A 24,326-nucleotide genomic window follows, 5' to 3' on the forward strand; every position below is an offset into this window, starting at 1 on the left:
ATAAAGACCGTTACATTTGGTAGCTGAGCTTTGCACGCCGGGAGCTTGTGAATTCATTTCACCTTGGTTTGTTAAGAATTTTGTTCTAGTGTTTCGGCTTTAAGGTTGGAATGGGTATGTTTATAAATATAACACTGAACCAAGTAACTCAATACTTTTTTTAATTTGCAAAAGCAAAAGATGTGACTAATACATTCACAGTGATTCATCTATGTATTCTGTATCGATTTTAGTCTTTTTTTTTTTTTTTTTTTTTTTTTTTTTAGAAAGATACATCATAAAATGTCTTCTTAATATATCACTCTATTGGATAATCACCACTCGTTTATTTTTATTCAGGTGCAATACTGTTTATAATTATATAACTGTACGTAAATTTTGTGTTTTAGTAACCATTTGCAAGAAACGGGCTAGGAATATCACCAAACTGGACCACACTGTAATTCTCATGAAGTGTCTTCTTAAGCTCTCGTGCATGCTCCATGTCACGTGTTTCACATACCACTTTCACCTGCAGAAAGAGAAAGACAACGGTTGTTAGTTTTGAGGTTAAATCAGTAGTTCTCAATCTAATTCTATCACAACTCTCATTTTATCACATCCTCTTGCCAGCGACCCCCTTATAATTTCTGGTTTCTAATAAGCTTGTGTGGATTTTTAATATACCTATTGCGGGGCTCTCACGATATCCATCTATTTCTGTAATAGTAGAATCCATTTCTTGTATATAGTGCCTACAGTAACTTTCCTAAAAGCGAATGAATTGAAACCAAATTTGGTCCGTTCATTCATATTACAAATATGGAATCCGATCCGTCATACTGTTTCAAAATGGTGGCCGTTTGAAAATTTTAAAATTTCATAATTCCTTTAATTTTGGATCAAATGTTTTAAAAAATAGTGATTTTTGATTTTGGTTTAAAACTTGAGTATTTTTAATGACTTAATAATGTACGTCACGAAGATTGAACCGGAAATTGCCGTACAAGCGAAATCACACCATGCTCAAGTACCTCATTAACTTTCAATTTTAATTGTATTTCAATATGCAGGTTTTGTTGCATTTGTATTTTTCTGGTATTTCAATATGCAGTTCTCATTACTTTCCTATCATACCTCTTTCATTTAAATTGACTTTTAAACAACTCTGCATCTGTTGAAAATGTTTAGTAGACCTATTTTTTGTTCTTAACAGTATGTATAAAATATGCCTATCAGAACAAAATTCAAAATAATATTTAAAAATATTTTCCTGTATTAGATTCTAACTATGTTTATCACTCCCACTTATCTTTGCTACCCCCAGGTTGAGAAATCCTGTGTTAGATCATGCAACAAAGGAAAAACTTGATTGAAACTAGTGAAGCACAGCGGTTCATAGTAGAACGCTCACCTCTATTGTAAGTGGTTTTACGTTCAATCTCAGGTCGCGTAAAAGTTTTCTCGATATTTTCTTTTTCTCCATATTTTTACTTCATCAATAGGGTACGAAATCCTGGTAGTGGTAGTGGGAATTGAACCTGCACGTAACATTTTTGGAAGAAAATTCCCCCCCCCCCCCACTAATACCTTACTGGGAGGTGGATAAAATGACACTATTATCAGAAGTTTCAAAATTAATTACAGTAATTCATACGTAATTGATGAGTGAATTAGTGGTTACATAGTAAATGCAAGAGTAAAGTGTTAGATGTTCAAATATGTAAACTCTCTATGTCAAAACACACCAGTGGGAATTTTTTACTCCATCCCTCCACTTTGACTTTTACGATTTTGCATCCTGTCCACCAATTCTTCTATAAGCATTCTCTTGCGTTTATAGTCAGTCTCGTTTAGCCAATAAGGTAAAACTGTGGGATGTGGAACTAAAGATTTTTATTTCATTTCACTGATTGATATATAGGGTGGCCCAAAAGTAGTGGAGCTTTTGGAAGATGCTGGAAGAACAATTTCTAACTTAAGTTTCCATTTGACATAGGGACTCGGGACATGGTGGCTCAGTGGTAAAGCGCTTATCTCTGGTGCATGGGATCCCTAGTTCGATTCCCGACCAAGTACGTTTGTGGTGAACAATATTGTGTCCGTAAGTTTTCTCGAGTGCTCCCGTTTCCTTCTACATACTCACTCTATCAATTCTTTCATCATGATTCACTTATCTTAGCCATCCGTCTTCCTTAGCCGTGAGGGCATAATCGTGGGACGCTAAGCTGAAAGATTTCATTTCATGACATACAAACTGAGAATAGCTCCATTTCCTTCCACTATATTACACATCTAGTTAGATGTTTCCCATCTCACTTCACACTGTGAGAAATCTAATACTCTAATAAGTTTCCTAATCTAACACACCTGGACTTTTTGATATGATTTTCCACAAAGAACTCAGTTTATAAAATCATTCTTTTTTTTAAAAAATGATCTGGCTAAAATTGAGGTAAGAATAATCGTGAATAACTGTTAAAATATAACATTTGGAGAAGCTAATCTCGATCAGAATAATGTACTCGAACATCATACTCAGGGCTTTTTAATAGGCATTCTACACTCCATAACTGTCTATTGTTACTTCCAACGTCTTCCACGTATCTAATGAATTACCGGTACTTACTTCCACACTGAAGATATCCGAGGTAATCCATGCTCTCTCATGCATTATATCCTTGATCGAAACTCCTAGCGACGAAAGAAGGCGTGTTAACTCGGCGATTCCTCCAGGACGGTCGCTCACAGTCACGGAGAATTTTAACAATCTTCCATCAACAGCCAGGCCGCGCTCAAGGCATCGTCCGAGAATCGTGGTGTCAATATTCCCTCCGCACAAAGGTATTACAACCCTAGTCAGACAAAAGGATTTGATTTACAGTTTTGATAAATACTAGTGCAGTTGATTATTTGTTCAAAATCGCAAATTTTCACAAGAAACACAATTCTGATCATGCAGTTTCACCAAGGTCCAGAGGGGTGTATGGAGACCAAACACTATGTAACTTACTAAGGAAGTTCAAGAGCAAATAGATCAAGACACACATGGAGAGAACAGCTGAGGAACGGAAACGTGGAAAGCAAGAAGGAGACCAAGAAAATGCTCAAATAATCAGACCATATGTCGTGCTTTAGAGAGAATTTATCTTCACAAGGAAGATAGGAATTAAATAAGTCAATTTATATTTACTGAAATATTAATATCACTACGAATACAAACACTTACTTAAACAATTCAGTTTTGATTTGCATTGTAAAATTACAGTGAACTTCCAAACTATTGGGATCTAGAACTGAAACCGATTTTTTTTTTTTTTTTTTTTTTTTTGATCAAGAGATCCAACATATTTCGAATATATTTCGATCAAAATTTTTCTTGTATGCCTTATATCTCAAGAACTACATATAATGTAGCCAAACCCAAACTATCAATTAACTCAGCATGATGTGCTTATTCCGTAGAAAATACGAAAACTTGATTTAGGGGCCGTTCAAAAATTTTGTGGCCCCTGATTCAAAAATTGGCCAAAATCGCAATCTTTTGATGCATTTTTGATCAATCCTAAAATTCTTGGCCAAGATCGCAATCTTTTGATCCATTTATTGGATCATTCCTAAAATTCTTGTTAATTAAGAACATAACTCGAGATTCTACCTAGCCCTCACCAGATGGATTTCAAGTAATTTTATTTTCGTCTTAATATTCGAGATCTCAAGAGGGAACCTTGAGTCGATCATTATGGATTTTTCAATATTTTGTAGAAATGTTGCAGAATCAGTATAATGGATTTTGATAATGAAGGAAGTCAGTATCTCCAGAATCAGGAAGATACGATCTTACCAGTTTCACTACTGGAATAAAGATGGAACCTGTTCTCGAAACCCTGAATCTATTGTCTTACTATCTCGTACCGTTTTTGTTCTATGTGGATCTAATCTTGGAATCATCTACTATCGATATCCATACAAGGATAGAAATTGAGAATGAATATGTTATTGAGACACTAAATCCATTTCTTTAAATCCCGTAATCTCTAATCGTTCTCATTGTCACACCTGGTGATAGACAGATGGACGGAAAGGGTGGTTCTAGAAGACTTTCCATACTTCTGTGTAGCATATTTCGAAGTCTAAAACTGCTTTAATACAGAAATTGACCACGTACGAGATTCTAACTAATTTCGTATTATTAGATATATGTCTCAGTAAATCTAGAAAGTTTTTTTTTTTTTTTCGGCTATTCTATCTTCATTATATTAGCAAGAATAATAACAAATATTTATCGGCATAATCAAAATCAATTCTTAACTGTACTCAATTCAGTTCTACGCTAGGAATATCCCCTGTTTCTTTGTTTGTCGAGTAGGTTTCCGCCTTAGTCGCGGCGAATACAGAAGGATACTCTGTGTGAACACAACAGATTGGCTCATCAACTACCACCGTGATATGTTACTTTCTGTTTTTACCTAATCTTTTTAATTATTTTTTGTTTCTCAACATTTATAGAAACATTTTTTAAATAACTTTCAAACGAAAATATCAGATTTGTTAGGAAAAATGAATGATTGTTAAATTTGTTAGGAAATACCTTTTGCCCTTCATTTCGTCAAGTTGCCCTGCCAAGATTGCTGCTAAGGCTGCTGCTCCGGCTCCTTCCACAACACACTTTTCGTGTTCTACGAGCCGAAGAATAGCAATGGCAATCCATTCTTCTTTTACGACTACCTGAAAAGGAGAGAAAAAATTACAAATTTAGTTCTAACTCATTTCATATCTATTTATCTCTTTTTTCTAACTCATTTCATATCAAGACAAAAAAAAAGTCCTCGTCTAATGGTCTATGCGCATGCCCTTAGTACACAAGAACCTCGCTTCTATTCCTTGTAGGGGAGTCCTCCCATCTCGCCTAACGATTTATTAGACACTAATGTCTCCAAGATAAGAATGTTCGCTATTTTAGGCGAGATGGAAATTCCCATCTTGCCTAATCCCATCTCGCCTAAAATGACGGTAAGACGCAATATACTAGTTCAGATCTAGAATAGCCAGCTTATGATAAGCCAAAAATCGGGACACAGTTGATGAGCATATGTTCATTGCTGGTTCCTCAGACCCAAACTTGTAAAATGAACTATTTATTAAGAATAATAAATACTATTCTAGAAAGAAGTACATTTATTCATGAATAAAATATTGCAATGGGGAATTTAAACAAACAAGAACTAAACCGAAGACTCGCGACATTAGCTTAGAGGTTAATTAAACAACAATTAAAAACTATTGAACTTAAAAGGAGTAATATTTGTAGTGGTTCAATTGCTACCAACATGAGAAGTTTAAGCGATAGAATCATATCGATATCTCGATAGTCATAAGTACAAATCGTGGGTAGAAATTTATAAATGTTACTTTAGAACTTCTGTCGCATAATTTAGAAATGTCTTGGATAATTTAACGTCCCACATAAGCATGATCCGGGACGCTGAACAAGTTCTTAAAATTCGGGATGCCCCAACTAATTCTAGATAAGTAGCAACCATATTCAGATCCCACTTTAAGCTGTATATAACTATTGCCCCATATAATGCCTCTCCTCACAATGGGCGTAAATATATAACAATAAATAATAATAATAATAATAATAATAATAATAATAATAATAATAATAATAATAATAATAAAACAGTCTCCTTCAGAACTTTCCATGAATTTCATATGTTGTTATTTTGTCGAGTAATTAGAATCGATTCGTACTAAGAACAGAATAAAATAGAATATTAATTACTTTAATTGCTTTCGAAAAAAACAAGTAAAACTCAAAATGTTTAAGATAAAACTAATGTTTACCACTATCTAATGTTCTAAAAGGGAACAAATTTTAGAAAGTTATAGCAATCAAGATTCGTTGAGTTGCAGATATTTTAATATTTTTAGTCTTTCCATTGTTGTCCTGTTTCATACATCTAAGTATAATTATATCCGTGTGTTTTTTTACACTTTTTTCTTTATTAAGTCTATTTCAAATAGCCTAGGTGCTGAAAAGGGGAAAACCATTTTGCCCTGATGACGGAATAAAGTTGTGTCCGAAATAATATTATAAGTATTCTGCTTTTTGGCAGATACTGGGCCAATTTTTAAATTTTTTTTAAAGATTTGGGCCTGGAAATGTTTCTTCCACGTTTCTCGATTTTCAGCTTCATCTTTTAACTCCCAATATTTTCTTCTATTTTTCAAATCATCGATCAGCTGTGTTCTCCGTACACGGAGAAAAATGCATAATCCAGTCGGCATGTAAATGCTGTTTTTACCAGGTTACGCGCGTCACTACATTAAGTAATGTTGTTTCATCAGTAGTACGATCTACACCACCGTCCAGCGAAAATTTTGTATTGTGGGACCACCATTTCAAATCTAGAATTAACGCCATACCCATTCCGACGGTGGTAACTTACGTATATAATGTTGTTACTACCTTTATACGAGTGTCCCCTCTTGGTTCTTTCTAAATCTGTGACTCCCTACCTTACGAGAGTAATACTTTTTAACACGAAATCAATCATGTGAATAAAATTATCCAATCACAGCGAGTCTAGTTCGACGCCGAAGGTTTAAAATACAATTATTCCATATCTATTTTGAGGATTATGAGCGGGTGTCGGTAATTTTATTGTTCAGAGTTGGCAACCCTAGTGAAAACACTGTTGCCACTACTTTTTATCCAACCTATGTAATAATAATGCACATTGACTGGACACATAGAAGTGGGGATCGATGAAAAGTCCAACAAATAGGAAGAATTGGTTCCACTTCCCCGGCATTACCTTCATCTCTCTTTGAAAATCAAATATTGGGGAAAAGTACTTTATTTCTTATTTTCGGTCAGTCTTTCAGTGACAACAATAGAAATTATATTTGTTAATGTTGAGTGTAATAATCCTACAAATAGAGTTAGAGCACTTACCATTCTATCAATAAGTGGAGCTGCAGTCACAAAAGCATTATATCCTACCATAGGCACTGCTAAACCATCAGCTAGTGTTGATTCAATTGGCGTGTATACAGGTTTGCCTGCTTTAAGAGCATTTGAAAAGCTTGCACATCGTTCAGACTCGACACCCTAAAAATATATTTAAAATAATAATTTCAAAGAAAAGTTATTTCACTCAATTTAATTCTATATTATGAAATATGCAATACAATCCGTAGCAACCATGCATTTCACAGTTTAAATCGCGAGCTAGCTTGTTGGTGGCTCTGGTAGGGAATTTGGGGTGTCACAGAGTCTCTAAGTAAACATAAATAAATAAAAATTAAAAAATCTCTATATAGTCATCGTTCTGACAGAAGTCACTAAGTCCAAAATATTAGTTTTGAGATACAGATGTTTCAAAGTTAGAAAACCATTGCTAAAATCAGTGTGAAGTGTTAACTGATGCCGATAGACGTTTTATGTTTTCCTTTGAAAACTTGAGGAAGGGCTGTGAAGAATATGTGGTGAAAATAAATGTTTAGAAAGACAAAAGCCATGGTGATTGGAATGAGGGGGTCGGTGAAAAATATAGAAGTAGCAAGGAAGAAGATAGAACAGGTGACTTAATTTCGATACTTGAGTAGTATTATTAGTGATAATATGAAGTGTGAACGTGAAATAAAATCAAGAATAAGAATGGCGAAAGAAGCCTTTAGGAGAAAAAGAAAGACTATTTTGTGGGACCTTGATTAAAGAGTTGAGAAAAAGACTTATAAAATGCTTCGTGTGGAATATTGTACTGTACACTGAGAAAAAAAATGTATGAGGCGTACGTAAAATCATATGTTACATCTGTAAATCCTGTAGTTTTTGGACTTAATGTACAGCAAACGTATAACTGAAAAGGCATGTTTTATAATGCATTCTGTATAAGTGTACCACCTGTCCATACTTTCCGTATGAAATAATATAGGCGGTCAGAATCTCACATACAAATGGACGTATATAACATATAGCTGACGAAGGTAACATACATATATGTATGTATATAAGGAAGACTGTTAGATATCAGACATCCTCGAACGGCAAGATGTAACATCTAAGGGTACCGGTATTGCATATATAGCATATGGATAACGTATGCTTCGTACTGATTTCTGTAGTAAGCAAGAGGATTCCGTATATTTGTGCAATATACCGTTGCCCGTAGAACGGACTTTTCTCAGTGTATGGGTCAGGATCTAAAACATTAGTCGGACAATAGCTATGATTGCTTGTTGGGCATTCAAATCCTTTAGGATATATGTGTAATGCATTCTTTCACCATTTATTTGATACCATCATTAATGTCTCATCCTCTCATTTTGTTAAAACGATGCAATCGTAAAACAAACAAATAAATTATCTTACTCCTCTTCTGTTAATGATTGCTAATGAAACCTATTGCATCAGAGTAAGACATAAGAATGAGTATAAAGTGTCTGCAGTACTCACTATAACTTTAACGTGTGGATAAAGGGTTTTAACAGCCAAACCAACGCCCGCTATAAGTCCTCCTCCTCCAACAGGAACAATGACAGCATCAATATCAGGTACTTGCTCAACAATTTCTAAACCGAGTGTTCCTTGGCCAGCCATGATGTGAGGGTGGTCATACCTGGAAAAGAAGTCATTTAGTAAAAGTGAAGAAGTATTGGAACTTGAAGTAGATGAAGGGTTAATTGTTTCTTCTCATCACAAAAAATCACAGGCTTCTGTTACAGTGTTATATGTTGTTAAGTCGTAGTACTCTTAATACTAATTCTGAGCTCATAAACATTGAACGTCTGTGCATTACACGCGCTAATTCTTAATAAAGTCACACTGATAGATATCGCTACCTATGATATCGCTTGCCTACCTGACGCCAATAGATATTGTTACCTGCGCGCTAGTTTGTTAAACTGTGCAGACAATTTGCCAATTGTAGATAATCAGGGACAGACTTGGGAGATAAGGGCCTCAGGTGCCCAGCCAACTCCCACCTGTATAAGTGTGCATGTGCTTGCAAAATGCAAATTGAGTCAATAGAAAGATGATAAAATGATAATGTTTCTTGGATAAAGAATTTGTCTAGACTAAAAGTCAAATAAGAAGTAACATAATACATAATTTTTAAAGTATCATAATTTCTTAATTTTTAAAGTATTTTTGTACTTTGGCTACAAAATACAGGGTGTTTATTTAAAAGCAACATTGCCATAAAATAGGTCTTATGTGTAGCTACTGAGCAGCATTGCCCAATTATGGTAAAATATGATAGGAATACTCTAAGTAATTACCAACAGTTTCGTTGAAATATTTTCCTACAGAGAAAGAAACCACAAATAATAAAAAAAGAACTTTTCGCGGAACGTAGGAGATAAAGCTTCTACAATATTAAATTTGACTATCCCCTGTTGACGAATATTAGAAGTATCTAAAAAAAGCGACCCGCAAATCAGGTATATCAATATTGCATGAAAGCAATAATGCCAATTAAATGATCACTGAAGTAATAATTTGTGCGGATAACGCAATAGAATATGATGTTGCTTGAGAGCAACCCTGCCCAATAAAAGGTTAAATATTTAAATTGAGGTTATATATAAATATTGAAAAACTTATATTGGTCCATATACTACAAAAGTATTTATTAAAAATTACATGAAGAAGCAATAGAAAGAAAAAAGATACATGACGAAGTTGAAATGATTCCACTTACCAAATAAGAAATAAAAATTTTTAACAGCTCAAATACTTGTCATATATGTGAGAGAAATTTGAATAATTTACCACTTGATGTAATTGAAAAACAAACACAATAAAGAAAAACACAAATCTCCAAGGATAAAGATAATTTGGTTGATAAGTTAAAGAAATATAAAGATGAATTAAGAAAATGCTTGCGCGAGGTAAATATGAATAAATCAAAAGTAAGAAATCATGATCTAACTGGAATGTTTAGAAGTGCAGCTCATAGCCATTGCAATTTAACCTATAAAAATCCTAAACTTATTCAAGTATTTATTCACAACTTCAGTGCTTATGATATTTATTTATTAAAGAACTTCCTTATGATACAAATGCAAAAAACAAGTGGCAAATAGTGAAGAAAAATATATAAGATACTCGAAATATGTAAAGATTGGTAAAAAGAATAGAATTCACATAAAATTTCTAGACTCATTTAGATTTCAATCGAAAAGGTTAGCAGAATTAGGAATTTAGAAAGCAATATATAGAAACATCAAAGCACTTTTCAAATGATCTATTAGATTTAGTAATTAAGAAAGAAATGAAATGAAATGAACTCTTTGAGTTTTACGACACACGATTATGTTGGCTAAGCTAAAGGAGACGGTGATGATGGGAAATGAACGAAATGGTGGAATGAAGAAAGTGGGAGGAAAGAAAGAACTCCGAGGAAACTCAAGCACACGATGTTTGTCCACCACAAAGTTCACTTGGCGCGATCTGGGATCGAACCATGGACCCCAAGCACCAAAGCAGCCAAGCTCTTTACTGAGCTACCGTGGCCCCTTAATTAAGAAAGTTGTGTACTCATATGATGATATAGATTCAATTGAAAACTTAAATAAACACAACTACCTCCAAAAGAAAAATTATTTAATAAACTTACCAAACTCATACAAGTGACAAACATTATACCTATGATCAAGCCGAAAACGTTTGGAAATCATTCATTAAAAATCTTGCAGAACATACTAAACTTTATTACAAAACAATATTAATTCTAGCACATGTGTTTGCGAATTTTAAAGATGTGTGCTTAAATTGAATTGAGTTGATTTTAGGTTAGCGTCCCTTTCAGCAGCGAGGCTATATGAGATGTGGACCTACTGATTAACGTGGAATCCGAACCACATGAGCTTCTGCCGGGAATCGAACCCGGGTCTCCCACGCCATAGGCGCGTACGCATGTGTGCTTAAAGGCATATGGATTAGATATTGCTTGGTGTTATATAGCATCTGGCTTTCCATGGGATTTAATGTTAAAAATAACTCAAATTAAAATAGAAATGTTAATTGATTATGATAATATTAATGATAAAAAGGCTATAAAATATAGAATCTCTCAATGCGTTAAAGGATATGTAAAAATTATTAACAACTACATGTGTGACTTTAATAAATATGAATGTTCAACATATCTGGCATATTTAGATGCAAATAACTTGTATGAGTGGGATGTAAGGCAAAATATGCCTTATACAGACTTCAAAGGATTCTCTCTTATATATAGTGAATATGCCAGATGACTCTGAAACTGGTTGCATATTAGAAGTCGGTTTAGAATATCCAAAGTACTTACATAACCAACACTCAGATTTACCATTATGTTTAGAAAACATGTGTCCACCAGAATCAAAACAAAGAAATTAATAATACTTTGCAAGAAAGAAAGATACGTTATTCAGTATAGAGACTTAAAAGTGTATATGCCACTTGGAGTGAGATTTAAAAAAAGAGTACATAGAGTATTAGAGTTTTAAAAATCAGATTAATCAAAGAAATATATTGATTCAAATACGAATATGAAACAAAAGTCAAGACCGATTTCGAAAAAAGATTTTTATAAACTCCTGAATAATTCTGTGTTCGGTAGAACTACGGAAAACATTAGAAAGAGGCCATGTGTTATCTTAGAATGTGATCCTAAGAAAGTAGAAAATTAACAGCGTAAACCAACTTTGATTATAGAACGATATTTACGGAAAAATCCCTGTGCAATACGTATGAAAAAAGAGCAATTAGCATTTAGTACTCTAATATATGTGAGTATAAGTGGATTACAATTATCAAAACTGTTAATCTACGACTTTTACTAGTATGTTATGAAGCTAGAGTATGCAAACAATATAGAGTTATGTTATATGGACATTGATAGTTTTATATATAAAATTACATAAGATGATTTAAGATACGAAACAAATGATACATCATTTCGACAGAAGTGATATCAAAAAGACCATAAATATAAAACACCACTCATTAATAAGACAGTATTGAGAAAGATGAATGATGAGAATAAATGTAAAATAATGACTGAACTTGTTGAATTAAAATAAAAAAAACATATACATTTAAAGTAAATGACAGATGGCAGAAAAAGCAAAAGAAATAACCAAATCAGTAGCAGCAAAAGAAATTAAATTTGTTGATTATAAGCAATATCTTTTAGAGAATAACATATAAAGATGTAAACCTAATTCGAAGTCATAAACATGATATTTATACTATAACTGTCAATAAGCTAGCGTTAGATTCTTTACATAATAGGACGTTTTAAATATTGAGATTTATATATAAAAATGTGGTCTAGAAAAAGTGGCGGTTGAGTCCAGAAGTCCCATTTACCTACTGCTATAACCTGTACACTTACCTCACCTTTGAATTGTTTCAAACCCTGCATCTCTCATGTTTAAACATAAGATTTTACAATCATTCTGAGAAAAATTAAAATTACTTTAAGATTTAAATATTAAATTCGCACTTTCTTCATTACATTTTTATCCCCTCTCACAGAAAATTCTGCACAATTGCTTTTTCCATTATCAATTTCTTTAGATATGAGTGATATACATGATGACATAAGTTGTTTTAACATTTTTTGTCTTATTTATAATATGCTGAAATTTGTGTGTTTTAAAAACTAGCTTTCTACTGCGTAAGTGTTACAGCAAAACTGGTTTTCTATACGAAAACTATTTTTAAAATGAAATCAGGCACTACAAAACGCATTAAAAGAAAATTAACAGCAATAACTGTTTCATATTTTTAACAATACTTCCTCTTTCGTCATTGAGAAGTTTGTTTTATTCTTTATTGGACAGAAACTTGTCTTACATATACAATTTTCGAATGTTACTGCCCTAATGTAATGTTTAAGACATAATAAGCGAAAAATTACCTCTCATTACAAACATTTACACAAAATCATTTATAACAACATTATATCTACTGGCATAAAATTTAAATTCTAGCAACTCCGAAAGATTCTCTAAATTTGATAGGCTATCTTGTCTCTCATGAAATGTGTTTGATTGGCAGCGTATGAATCAAGAAGCGGAAAGAAACGTCTTAGGTTCTATTGGTAGCTTCTATAGTTTTAATCATTTACATATCATATGTTTTTCATTAAAAACATAGGAAGCATTGATCACACTGTTTCTTATTTTGTGAAAATATATTGGTGAGATTTAAAGGATATATGAAAGAAATAATACAGAAAATCCGGATCAATTAAGGAGAAAAAAAATAACCTTAACTTACCCATTAACATAGCACAATCCTTTTTCTTTTGCTAACTTCATGGCCAGTCTTTTGGCTTCCCCCATGTCTTTGCCTTGTACGACGACGTTAGCTCCATATTGACGGCAGCTTTGGATCTTCATGATTGGTGCTACAATTGGCATAACAACTGTCACAGGAATGTCTAGAGATTGTCCATGATAGCAAAGTGCTAGTGCATGGTTTCCCAAGGACGCTGAAATAACGCCCTTTTTCTTCTGTTCATCTGATAACATCAAAAGAGCATAGCGGGCACCTCGTTCTTTAAAGCTACAACAAACAAACAGACCCTTAACTAGAAATTCTCTAAGATCATGGTCAGACTAAAAGAAAATTGTGCCTCCCAGTTCCGCTTGTCTCAATTAAAGTATACTACAAATCCGTATATTCCTATAAATTAAGCTACTGTATTTGCCTTTCTTTTATTAAGTTATTGTGGTTCCTTCAGGTTTCCTTAAAAACGAAGTTGTAATTAAACAGAAACAACTATAAACAAGAACAAATATGTTCCTTAGCATTCCGCACCCAAAAGCATACTCTAGCTACGATTCTTTCTCGGATGGTGAAATATCACAAGAATTGCAAGTGGTCGAGTGGATAATACGCGTGCTTTTTGTGCGCGGGGTCCTGAATTTTAACATGAAGGATACATTAGTTTTCATGAATGTAAACGTATTTAATATCTTATTGACTATACAAAGTAAGCAGGATTTGTGCACTTTTAATCAAACATTAAACAAGATTTATATATATAATTTATCGCGAGGATAGAATGCCAAAATAAATAACGAAACTCCAACGGCACGACAGATTTGATCTGATGTATCAGAAAGCGCAAGAATTAGGAGGGAAAGGTAACAAATGCATACGCACATTTGGAATCGAAGATCAACAAAGTCATATAGTCACTGACCACCAAAGAATTCTTAGAGTTTGGGAGGTATACATAGAAGATCTGTATGACCAGAAGAGCCGCCCCTAAGATATTGCGATCAAAACAGAAGAAGAGGTAGGTGATGAAGAAAAAGAACCAACTAGATTGAAAAGTGAAAGAGTACAAGCCATCAAGGACATGTGAAAGAGGAAGGCCGCTGGAGACGACGACATACCAGTAGATTTGCTCAAGGGATTAGGAGACAATGCAATGAAAGTGCTGACTTCACTTATTAACAACATCTACATGAGTGGAGGATGGCCGAAGGATTTTCTTCATGTTATAATGTTGGCATTAACGATGAGAAAGGAAGCAAATAAGTGCAGCGATCACAGAACCATTAGCCTCATTTCCCATGCTGGAAAGATATTGCGCGCATACTGAACAGACGGCTGGAAAATAAGATATGAGAGACGTTGGAGGAGGATCAATTTGGATTCCGGAAAGGAAAAGGCACCAGAAATGCCAATTGGTTGATGAGAATCATCTCAGAACGAGTTCTTGACGTAAAGGAAGAGTTGCGTTGTGCTTCATATACTGGTAAAAAGCTTTCGATAGGGTCAATTGGGCGAAACGTTTGCAAATGCTTAAAGAAATTGGGGTCAACTGGGAAGACCGACGGCTCATTCGCAACCTGTACATAGGATAACGAGTAAAGATGCACTTGAATGAAGGAGAAACCAATAGTGTGGAGATTGGAAGAGGAGTCTCATAAGGACGTAGTATGTCACCCAAATTATTCAACATTTACAGTGGATGTTTAATGAAGGAAGCATTAATGAAAATTGGAGATCTCAAGAATGGAGGACAGATTATTAACAAGATCAGGTATGCAGATGATACAGTTATTATAGCTAGAACCGAAGAAGGACTACAAGAGATGATTGACAAAGTAGATGACACTGGGAAACAATATAGAATGGAAATCAACATCGAAAAATCGAAAGTCGTGAGAATATTCCATGGAAATGCGTCCTTACGGGTCAGAGTAGAACAAACGGTGCTTGAAGAGGTCGACCATTTCATATATCTGGAAAGTATTTTGACGAAAGACGTGTACTGCACCAGATAGATCATGTCGAGAATTACCATAGCCAAAGAAGCATTGAACAAGAAAAGGTCACTCTTAGCTAGCAGCCTTAATATTGGACCAAGGAAGAAATTGGTCAAGTGTTATATATGGAGCATTGGACTTCATGGTTCAGAGACTTGGACATTACTGAAGTTAGAGAAGAAATATTTAGAGAGCTTCGAAATATGGTATTGGAGAAAGGTGAAGAAGACAAAATGGACAGAAAGAGTAAGAAACGAAGACGTTTTAAAACGGATAGGAGAGATAGGACACTTCTAGCCACCATCCTTCGTAGAAAGACCAATTGGATTGAACACATCTTGGGAAGAAATTATCTTCTTCACACTGCCATAGAAGTAAAGATGGAAGGGAAGCGAGGAATAGGAAGAAGAAGAACATAAGTGATCGATGATTTGAAACTAGAAGAAAATATTGGGAGTTAACACTTTCAATCCTAAGCCCGAGTCAAACTCGGGTTGTACGTTTATTCCAAAACGCCGGAGCTGCAGCCTAACTCGTTTTTTTTTTTTTTTTTTTTTTTTTTTTTTTTTTTTTTTTTTTGCGTATAATAGTCCCTATGTAACTTATTATGGGTTCAGTTTAGATTAAAGTTTAGATTTCAGATCGGAAGGTGAAATTGACGATTCAGATTTGGATCCTGATTTCGAAATTTAGAAAGCAGGTGTGTATATGAAAAACGTGGAAGAAACATTTCCAGACCCAAAATTAAAATCAAGAAAAAGGAAACAAACTAATTTGTACTAGGAACTGCCAAAAGGCAGAATACTTAATAACAATAATAATACATAGGAACACCCATATGAAATATGTGTACGAGGCACATACAGAAAGTAACTTTCCCACGCGTCCCATAGCTAGGAAACCGTATGTGGTGCCCAGCGGCTGCATGCATGTGAGAGAGTAAGGTCCTAGCTTGGCGCATGCGCCAGCGGAACTTCTCTAGTGCTCTCAGTAGCGTCCTGGCAGTGGTTGAAGTTGGACGTTCCTATCCCAGCTCCCGAAGCGTGCGAAGTGAGAGCAGTGATAAAGTTTTTAAATGCACAGGGCGTAGCACCGAGTAAAATCAATTGTCAACTGTGCCAAGTCTATATATCTAACGTCATGAACAAGCAGATGGCGCGTTGCTGGCTCAGTCAATTTGCAGCAAGAACCAAAAATGTGCATGATGAAGATCGCAGTGGGAATTCAACCGTCATCACAGACGACCTTGTGCACCTTGTTCGGGAACGCATCATACAGAATTGTCGCTTCAAATATCGGAACTCAGCGGTCAGTTCCCGCAGACTTCCTGCTCCTTATTTCACACCATTTTCACTGCTCGCATTTCACACGCGGCAGGAGTATTATTTTTCTATTGTATATTTTTTCGATTGTTCAAAATGCACATATTTGAAACAGCAGTGTAGCAAACTACCCCTTTTTACATCACAAAATTATAAATTTGTAATAAAGTCTAAAATCCAAATATTTGTTTCCAATGATTTTAGTGAATCTATTATTATTTAGCAATGTGCTATAATCTATTTAAAAAGGCCTAAAAACCCCAGGATACTGGAATAAACAAGGTCAGATTAGCCCAGGATCGAAAGTGTTAAAAGAGCAAGCTGAAAATTGAGAAAAATGGAAGAAACATTTCCAGGAACAAACTGAAAATTAAGAAGAAAATAAGAAAAAATCATTAGTCCCAGGACCTGCCAAAAGGAAAATACTTAATAATAATAATAATAATAATAATAATAATAATAATAATAATAATAATAATAATAATAATAATAATAATAATAATAATAATAATAATATGTATTTTACAGTTACTTTCAAGCACTTAAAGACGACAAGTAATTCAGATGTACTTTGAGTTTCTGTGCTTTGTATCCTTACGCAAAACGAGGTTATGAAGAATGGGACCTAGTGACATGGGCTCCGAACTACGACCGAGGTTTGAATTCAGTGCAGTTGGCACATGTGTCTAGTATCAAAAGCCACCAAATCATTTTTTTTTACCGAAATTGAGTTATATATCGCTTGTTATATGTTTGATCTAAAGGAATTCCATAGAAACATAATTTTGTTTAAAAGCTTAATACTTCATACTAAAAAAAACTAGTTCAAATATGGGACTTTGTTCGCGTGTATATGGAGCTTCACTACACGTTTCGCGAGATTACTCGTAACTAAGCGAAATGGATGTGGCGGATTTAGATACTAGGCGCCTCAAGTACAGTCACAGACCCTCATCCAAGATTAATCCCCACAGTATAAGCCGTTCCCACTACTACCTTGCCGAGAAGAAAGCTGGATTACAGGACCAAGGACTCAATAATAAAGTACTGACCTCTGGCGGGAAAAGTTCCAGCCTTGGTCCTAAGTTATTAGAGTTTGTAGTACGTAACGTATTGTTTCATAATTTTCTCGTGGTTCTTACGTTCTCCCTAGTGTTGTTAAAATTGGAATAGTTAGAAAGGCAAAAGTCATGATAATTGAACGAAGGGGTCGGTGTCAAAAATAGAAGTAGAAGGGAAAAAAATAGAATAGGTGACTAGTTTTCGATAACTGAGTAGTATTATTAGTGATGGTATGAAGTGTAAACGTGAAATAAATGCAAGGACAGGAATGGCGATAGAAGCCTTTCGGAGAAAGGAAAGACGACTCGTATTTTGTGGGACCTTGAATAAAGGGTTGAGAAAAAGGCTTATAAAATGCGTTGTGTTTAGTATGGTTTTCTGTGGGTGAAAAATATGGATATTACGCAAAAATAATGAAATGATGAGGGAGAAAAGAACACTTTCAGATATTATTAAGAAGAGGAGAAGACTCTGGTTGGGATATTAGCTAAGAAAAAAAACTGCATCATGAGTGACGTGCAAGAGGGTATCGTGGCAGGAAAGAGAGGGAGGGGCTGAGGAGGCTACAATTAATGGACGATATCAAAAGAGAAAATTCGTACATGAACACGAAGAAGTTAGCGGAAGACCGTGGAGCATGGAAGCTTTTCAGTTGCACAAAGTGACCTGCCAATAATGGCAGAATACCTATTATGATGATGATTATTATTATTTGAAGATTCAAATAATGGATTCCTCCGATATTAGTTACTCGAACATTCCAGCAAAATTCGTTATTCGTATAACTATTTTGTGTCACAAATATTCAAATAATGAATAAATATCAAAATAATAGTATTGTAAAAAGGGAGTTCTGGGCCACGGAGCTCACACCCATTTCGTCAATCCCGACTGATGCAGAAAACGAATTTCCTAGTGCCGCCTGATACGCGATGTCAGACGACCCTGGTACGAGTCGAAAAATTGAGTCCTCCGTTATAGGGGTGTATTCGTTCTCTTTTACGACCCTTTTTAGGGGTGTATTCGTTCCGTTTACAACCCCTTTTTTCAACCACTATGTAAGATCTCACACGTATCGCCCAGCTGTGGAGAATCGAACACCCCCGTAGAACTCGTTCCCTTTTACGACCACTTTTTAGGGTGTATTCGTTCTCTTTTATGACCACTTTTTTCAACTCCTATTTTAACATAGCAGAAATTACATAAGACAATGAACACAGTTTTCAACCCCTATGTAACATAGCAGAGCTAATAAAAGAGTGGTTTATTTTTCCACCTATTTTAACATAGAAAAAATACATAAGACTATGAACATAAAGACTAACAACACATATTTTAGCAGCACTTCTATGTAACATAGCAAAGACTACTAACATAGCAGAGAATAATGGGGGTGTATTCGTTTCCTTTTTCAACCCCCATTTTAACATCGCAGAAATTACTTAAGACAATGAACACATACTCCAATCAGAAATTATACAGAGACTACGAAATTAGCAGAGCTAATAAAAGACTATGAACACGTTTTCCAACCCTTTGTAACATAGCACATATTACATAAGACTATGAACACGTAGCAGAGCTAATAAAAGAGTTTGGCTTATTATTTCAGCCCTTTTTTAACATAACAACAATTATATAAAACTATGAATTAATTAAGAGGCTATTAAAATTTATTTAGCAATGCTACTTTAAAGTCGCCCTTTCTCTGGGTGACACAAAAATATACAAAATCTAGAACTACAACTAAATAGACCACTAAAATTTATTCTTTCGTTTATTTGAATCCCCCAGAAAGGTATAAAATGCTGAGCTAGTTAAAATGGACCTTCTTTGCTTTTCTTCTGATTGGTACAAAAAACCCACCCAAATTTATTCCTTCGTTTATTTGAGTAGCACAGAATGGTATAAAATACTCAGCTAGTTAAAATGGACCTTCTTTGCTTTTTTCTGCTTGGTACAAAATTGAATAGGTAACTCAAATTTAACCATTCGTTTATTTGAATAGCACAAAAAGGTATAAAATGCTGAGCTAGTTAAAATGGACCTTCTTTGCATTTCTTCTGATTGGTACAAAAATAGAATAGACCACTCAAATGTATTTCTTCCTTTATTTGAGTAGCACAAAATGGTACAGAAATATTGAGCTACTTAAAATGGACCTTCTTTGCTTTTTTTCTTGATTGGAACAAATCTAAAATGGATCACTCAAATTTATTCCTTCGCTTATTAGATTAGTACAAAATGGTACTTCTTTCCTTTTTCTGCTTGCTACAAAATTGAATAGGTCACACAAATTTATTCCTTCCTTTATTTGATTACTACAAAATGATATAAAACTCCTTCTTCACTTTTTCTGGTTAGTACAAATTTATTCTTTCGTTTATTTGAATAGCACAAAAAGTATAAAATGCTGAGTTAGTTAAAATGGCATTTCTCGTTGGTACAAAATTGAATAGGTCACTCAAATTTAACTCTTCGTTTGTTTAAATATTACAAAAGGTATCAAATTCTAACCCAGTCAAAAATGGTCAATCTTTGCTTTTTTCCTCGTTGGTACAAAAGGAAATAGGACACCCGAATTTATTTATTCATTTCTCTAAATGGCACAAAAAAGTATAAAATGCTGAGCAAGTTAAAATCGGCCTTCTTTGCTCCTCTTGTGATTGGTACAAAAATAGAATAGACCACTCAAATTTATTCCTTCGTTTATTTGAATAACACATAAAGGTAGAAAATGCTGAGTTAGTTAAAATGGCATTTCTCGTTGGTACAAATTGAATAGGTTACTCAAATTTAACTCTTCGTTTGTTTAAATATTACAAGAGGTATAAGATTCAAACCCAGTCAAAAATGGTCATTCTTAGCTTTTTTCCTCGTTGGTACAAAAGGAAATAAGACACCCGAATGTATTTATTCATTTCTTTAAATGACACAAAATGGTAAAAGAGTTCTCAGCTAGTTAAAATAGTCCTTTTTCCCTTTCTCTGGTCAGTATATATTTATTCCTTCGTTTATTTAAATAGTAAAAAGTGGTATAAAAAGTGGAACACCCAGATTTATTCTTTCGTTTATTGGAGTAGTACAAAAAGTACATAAATTCTGAGCTAGTTAAAATGGTCCTTTTTTCTTTTCCTGGTCAGTACAAATTTATTCCTTTGTTTATTTAAATAGTACAAAATGGTATAAAATACTCAGCTAGTTAAAACGGTCCTTCTTCACTTCAGCCACTCAAAGCTATCTCTTCGTTTGTTTAAATAGTACAAAATATTACAGAAATTCTGAGCTAGTTAAAATGGGCCTTCTTCGTTTTTTCTGGTTTTCTACAAAATTGAATAGGTCACACAAATTTATCCCTTCGTTTGTTTAAATAGTGCAAAACGTATAAAATTTTAAGCCAGTTAAAGTGGTCCTTTTTCGCTTTTTCTGGTTAATACAAATTTATTCTTTTGTTTATTTAATTAGTACAAAATGGTGTAAAATACTCAGCAAGTTAAAATGAATCTTCTCCGCCATTTTTCTGTTTGGTATATAAAGTAGAACACCCAAATTTATTTTTTCGTCTATTGAATTAGTACTAAAGCTACAGAAATTCTGAGCTAGTTAAAATGGACATTCTTCGCTTTTTCTGGTTGGTATAAATTTATTCCTTCGTACTTGATGACCTGTTACTAAATTTGGAAACAGCACTATAATATGTGACTCCGTTTACGAGTTATTTACGTTTAAATGTTTGACCTTTAACCTCGATGATCAGTACTTTTGGGACATGTAGTACTTGATGACCTATTACTAAATGTAAAAGCACCACTTCAATATGTGACTCCATTTAAGAGATATTCGTGTTTAAATATTTGACCTTTGACCTCGATGGTCTGCACTTTTGGGAAATGTAGTAGCTGATGACCTATTACTAAACGTGGAAACAGCAACTCAATATATGGTTATGTTTACGAGTTATTTACGTTTAAATATTTGACCTTTGACCTCGATGGTCAGTAGTTTTGGGGCATGTAGTAATTGATGACCTATTACTAAATGTGGAAACGGCACCTCAATATGTGACTCCGTTTACGAGTTATTTACGTTTAAATATTTGACCTTTGACCTCGATGGTCAGTACTTTTGGGACATGTAGTATTTGATTACCTATTGGTAAATGTGGAAACATCACCTTAGCACCTTGCTCCATTTACAAGTTATTCGGGTTTAAACTTTTGACGTCGATGGTCGGTACTTTCGGGACATGTAGTACTAGATGAATGCTTGTGTAATTTCTGCTATGTTACATAGGATTTGATAGAAGTACACACCTGCTATTGGTTCATTCTCTGCTGTTCATAGTCTTACGTATTCTGTGCTATGCTGCATATTTGTTGATATAAGGTACGACTCTGCTATTGGTTCATTCTCTGCTGTGTTAAATAGCGGTTGAAAAAGGAGTCCTTAAAGAGAACGAGTACACCCCTAGGCTATGTTACATAGGAGTTCTGCTAAAATAGATTTTCGTAGTCTTATGTACTTTCTGGTATGATACATAGGTGTTGGAAAATGTATTCATAATGTTATGTAATTTTTGTTATGTAAAAAGGGGCTGGAATAATAAGCCAAACTCTTTTATTAGCTCTGCTACGTGTACATAGTCTTATGTAATATGTGCTATGTTACAAAGGGTTGGAAAATGTGTTCATAGTCTTTTATTAGCTCTGCTAATTTCGTAGTCTCTGTGTAATTTCTGATTGGAGTATGTGTTCATTGTCTTAAGTAGTTAAAATGGGGATTGAAAAAGGAAACGAATACACCCCCATTATTCTCTGCTATGTTAGTAGTCTTTGCTATGTTACATAGAAGTGCTGCTAAAATATGTGTTGTTAGTCTTTATGTTCATAGTCTTATGTATTTTTTGCTATGTTAAAATAGGTGGAAAAATAAACCAAACTCTTTTATTAGCTCTGCTATGTTGCATAGGGGTTGAAAACTGTGTTCATTGTCTTATGTAATTTCTGCTATGTTAAAATAGGAGTTGAAAAAAGTGGCCATAAAAGAGAACGAATACACCCCTAAAAAGTGGTCGTAAAAGGGAACGAGTTCTACGGGGGTGTTCGATTTTCAACAGCTGGGCGATACGTGTGACATCTTACATAGGGGTTGAAAAAAGGGGTTGTAAACGGAACGAATACACCCCTAAAAAAGGTCGTAAAAGAGAACGAATACACCCCTATAACGGAGGAGTCAATTTTTCGACTCGTACCTGGGTCATCTGACATCGCGTATCAGGCGGCACTGGGAAATTTGTTTTCTGCATCAGTCGGAACTGACGAAATGGGTGTGAGCTCCGTGGCCCAAAACTCCCTTTCTTACACTACTAATGATTATTCAAATATATTGATAACGAAATGGTTTGAATAATTTTAACAACACTAGTTCCATAGTATGTTGAAGCGTTCAAGCTTAACTTCCAAAAACCAAAAGCAAAAACAAGTATAATGAAGATTTGTACCAGCTAAGTTTGAGCTAAAGTGTATCTGCATGTAAATAAATGTGAGACCTTATGCTTTCCGTTATCCTTACAAAAAGAAAGTACTACGCTAAAACCATTAATTGACCGATATTTAAAATTAATGTTTAAGAGTTAATCATACTTTTAATTTATAATATCTGATTATTCATTGTGTGTGTTACTAACATCGTGCTAGTGTCATAATGGAAGAGTTGATTTTTGGGGGGGTGAGAACTATTTATTAAATTGTAATCTTTGACATTATTATTATTATCTACTACGAATATTGTAGCATTTAGCTATGAAATTGGTTGGAATCATAGTTAAGTACTTGGAATGATATATTTCTCTTGATAACGGAAGACATTCCTTGTTTCATGATTTTGAGTAGTTTTTCGTTGATTCTTTGGCCATTCGCTCAGACAGGATAGCTCGTTTGAAACCATATTTAAGTATTAAAATAATCATAAGTTAACTTGCTTAAAATAATCACCTGCCAGTGTACTGGAGAAAATCCTTTTTCATATATACCTCCATGCCTGTTAATTCGGACAAATGAGATCTCTGAAAGAAAAATTATATTATTATTATTATTATTATTATTATTATTATTATTATTATTATTATTATTAACATTTTTAAAGCTAAATATTCCCTCTCCCAACTTTACAAATAGAAGAAATCCCTTGTCATATTATATTACCTTAGGACAATGTTGAAATCTGCTACACCAAAAACTACAATCCTTCCTTACGGCACTGAGTTCAAAAATGTTAACATGCTTTCTTCCAGATGTCCGGCAGGGCTAGGGGAGGAGGAGGGTAAAATAAAAATTAGAATATGGTGAATTGCGGGGAACACTATTTGGTATAGGGCTTGCTCAGCACAAAAGTAACATGTAATACCAATATACCAGCTCCGGCGACGGGAAAAAGTTGGCCAACTCCAAGGATCCAAAGCTCCCGATCTTTTTTAGCCCGGAAGAAGTATTGGTTGTTAATTAAATTAAAATTGATAAACTTTAAAGCTTCATATAATCTATAGGGTGTTATAAATCTTCCACCCGGGCCCTTAGTTTGAAGCAGTAAGTTTTATACGTATAACTTCCCTCAAGAACCGCCACTGAAATTTATTATCGAGAAACAATTTTTATTATTATTATTTTCATA

At 34.2% G+C, this 24,326-nt stretch overlaps 1 protein-coding gene across 1 annotated transcript in view; it reads right to left on the reverse strand.

Annotated features, from left to right (window-relative positions):
- Positions 1–227: 227 nt before the first annotated feature.
- Srr (Serine racemase) overlaps positions 228–24,326 on the reverse strand; it is a 45,630-nt gene continuing 21,531 nt past the window's right edge. The window contains exons 4-10 of the mRNA XM_081761541.1: positions 23,651–23,721; positions 13,268–13,555; positions 8,447–8,609; positions 6,944–7,099; positions 4,571–4,707; positions 2,609–2,834; positions 228–511 (exon numbers count right to left, since the gene is read on the reverse strand). Coding sequence (XP_081617667.1) covers positions 386–511; positions 2,609–2,834; positions 4,571–4,707; positions 6,944–7,099; positions 8,447–8,609; positions 13,268–13,555; positions 23,651–23,721 — 1,167 coding nt within the window. The 3' untranslated portion in view covers positions 228–385. The remainder of the gene's footprint in view (positions 512–2,608; positions 2,835–4,570; positions 4,708–6,943; positions 7,100–8,446; positions 8,610–13,267; positions 13,556–23,650; positions 23,722–24,326) is intronic.

This window comes from Thermobia domestica, chromosome 6 (genome assembly GCF_964235325.1).
Source record: "Thermobia domestica chromosome 6, izTheDome1.hap1.1, whole genome shotgun sequence".
NCBI classification, from domain to species: Eukaryota; Metazoa; Arthropoda; class Insecta; order Zygentoma; family Lepismatidae; genus Thermobia; species Thermobia domestica.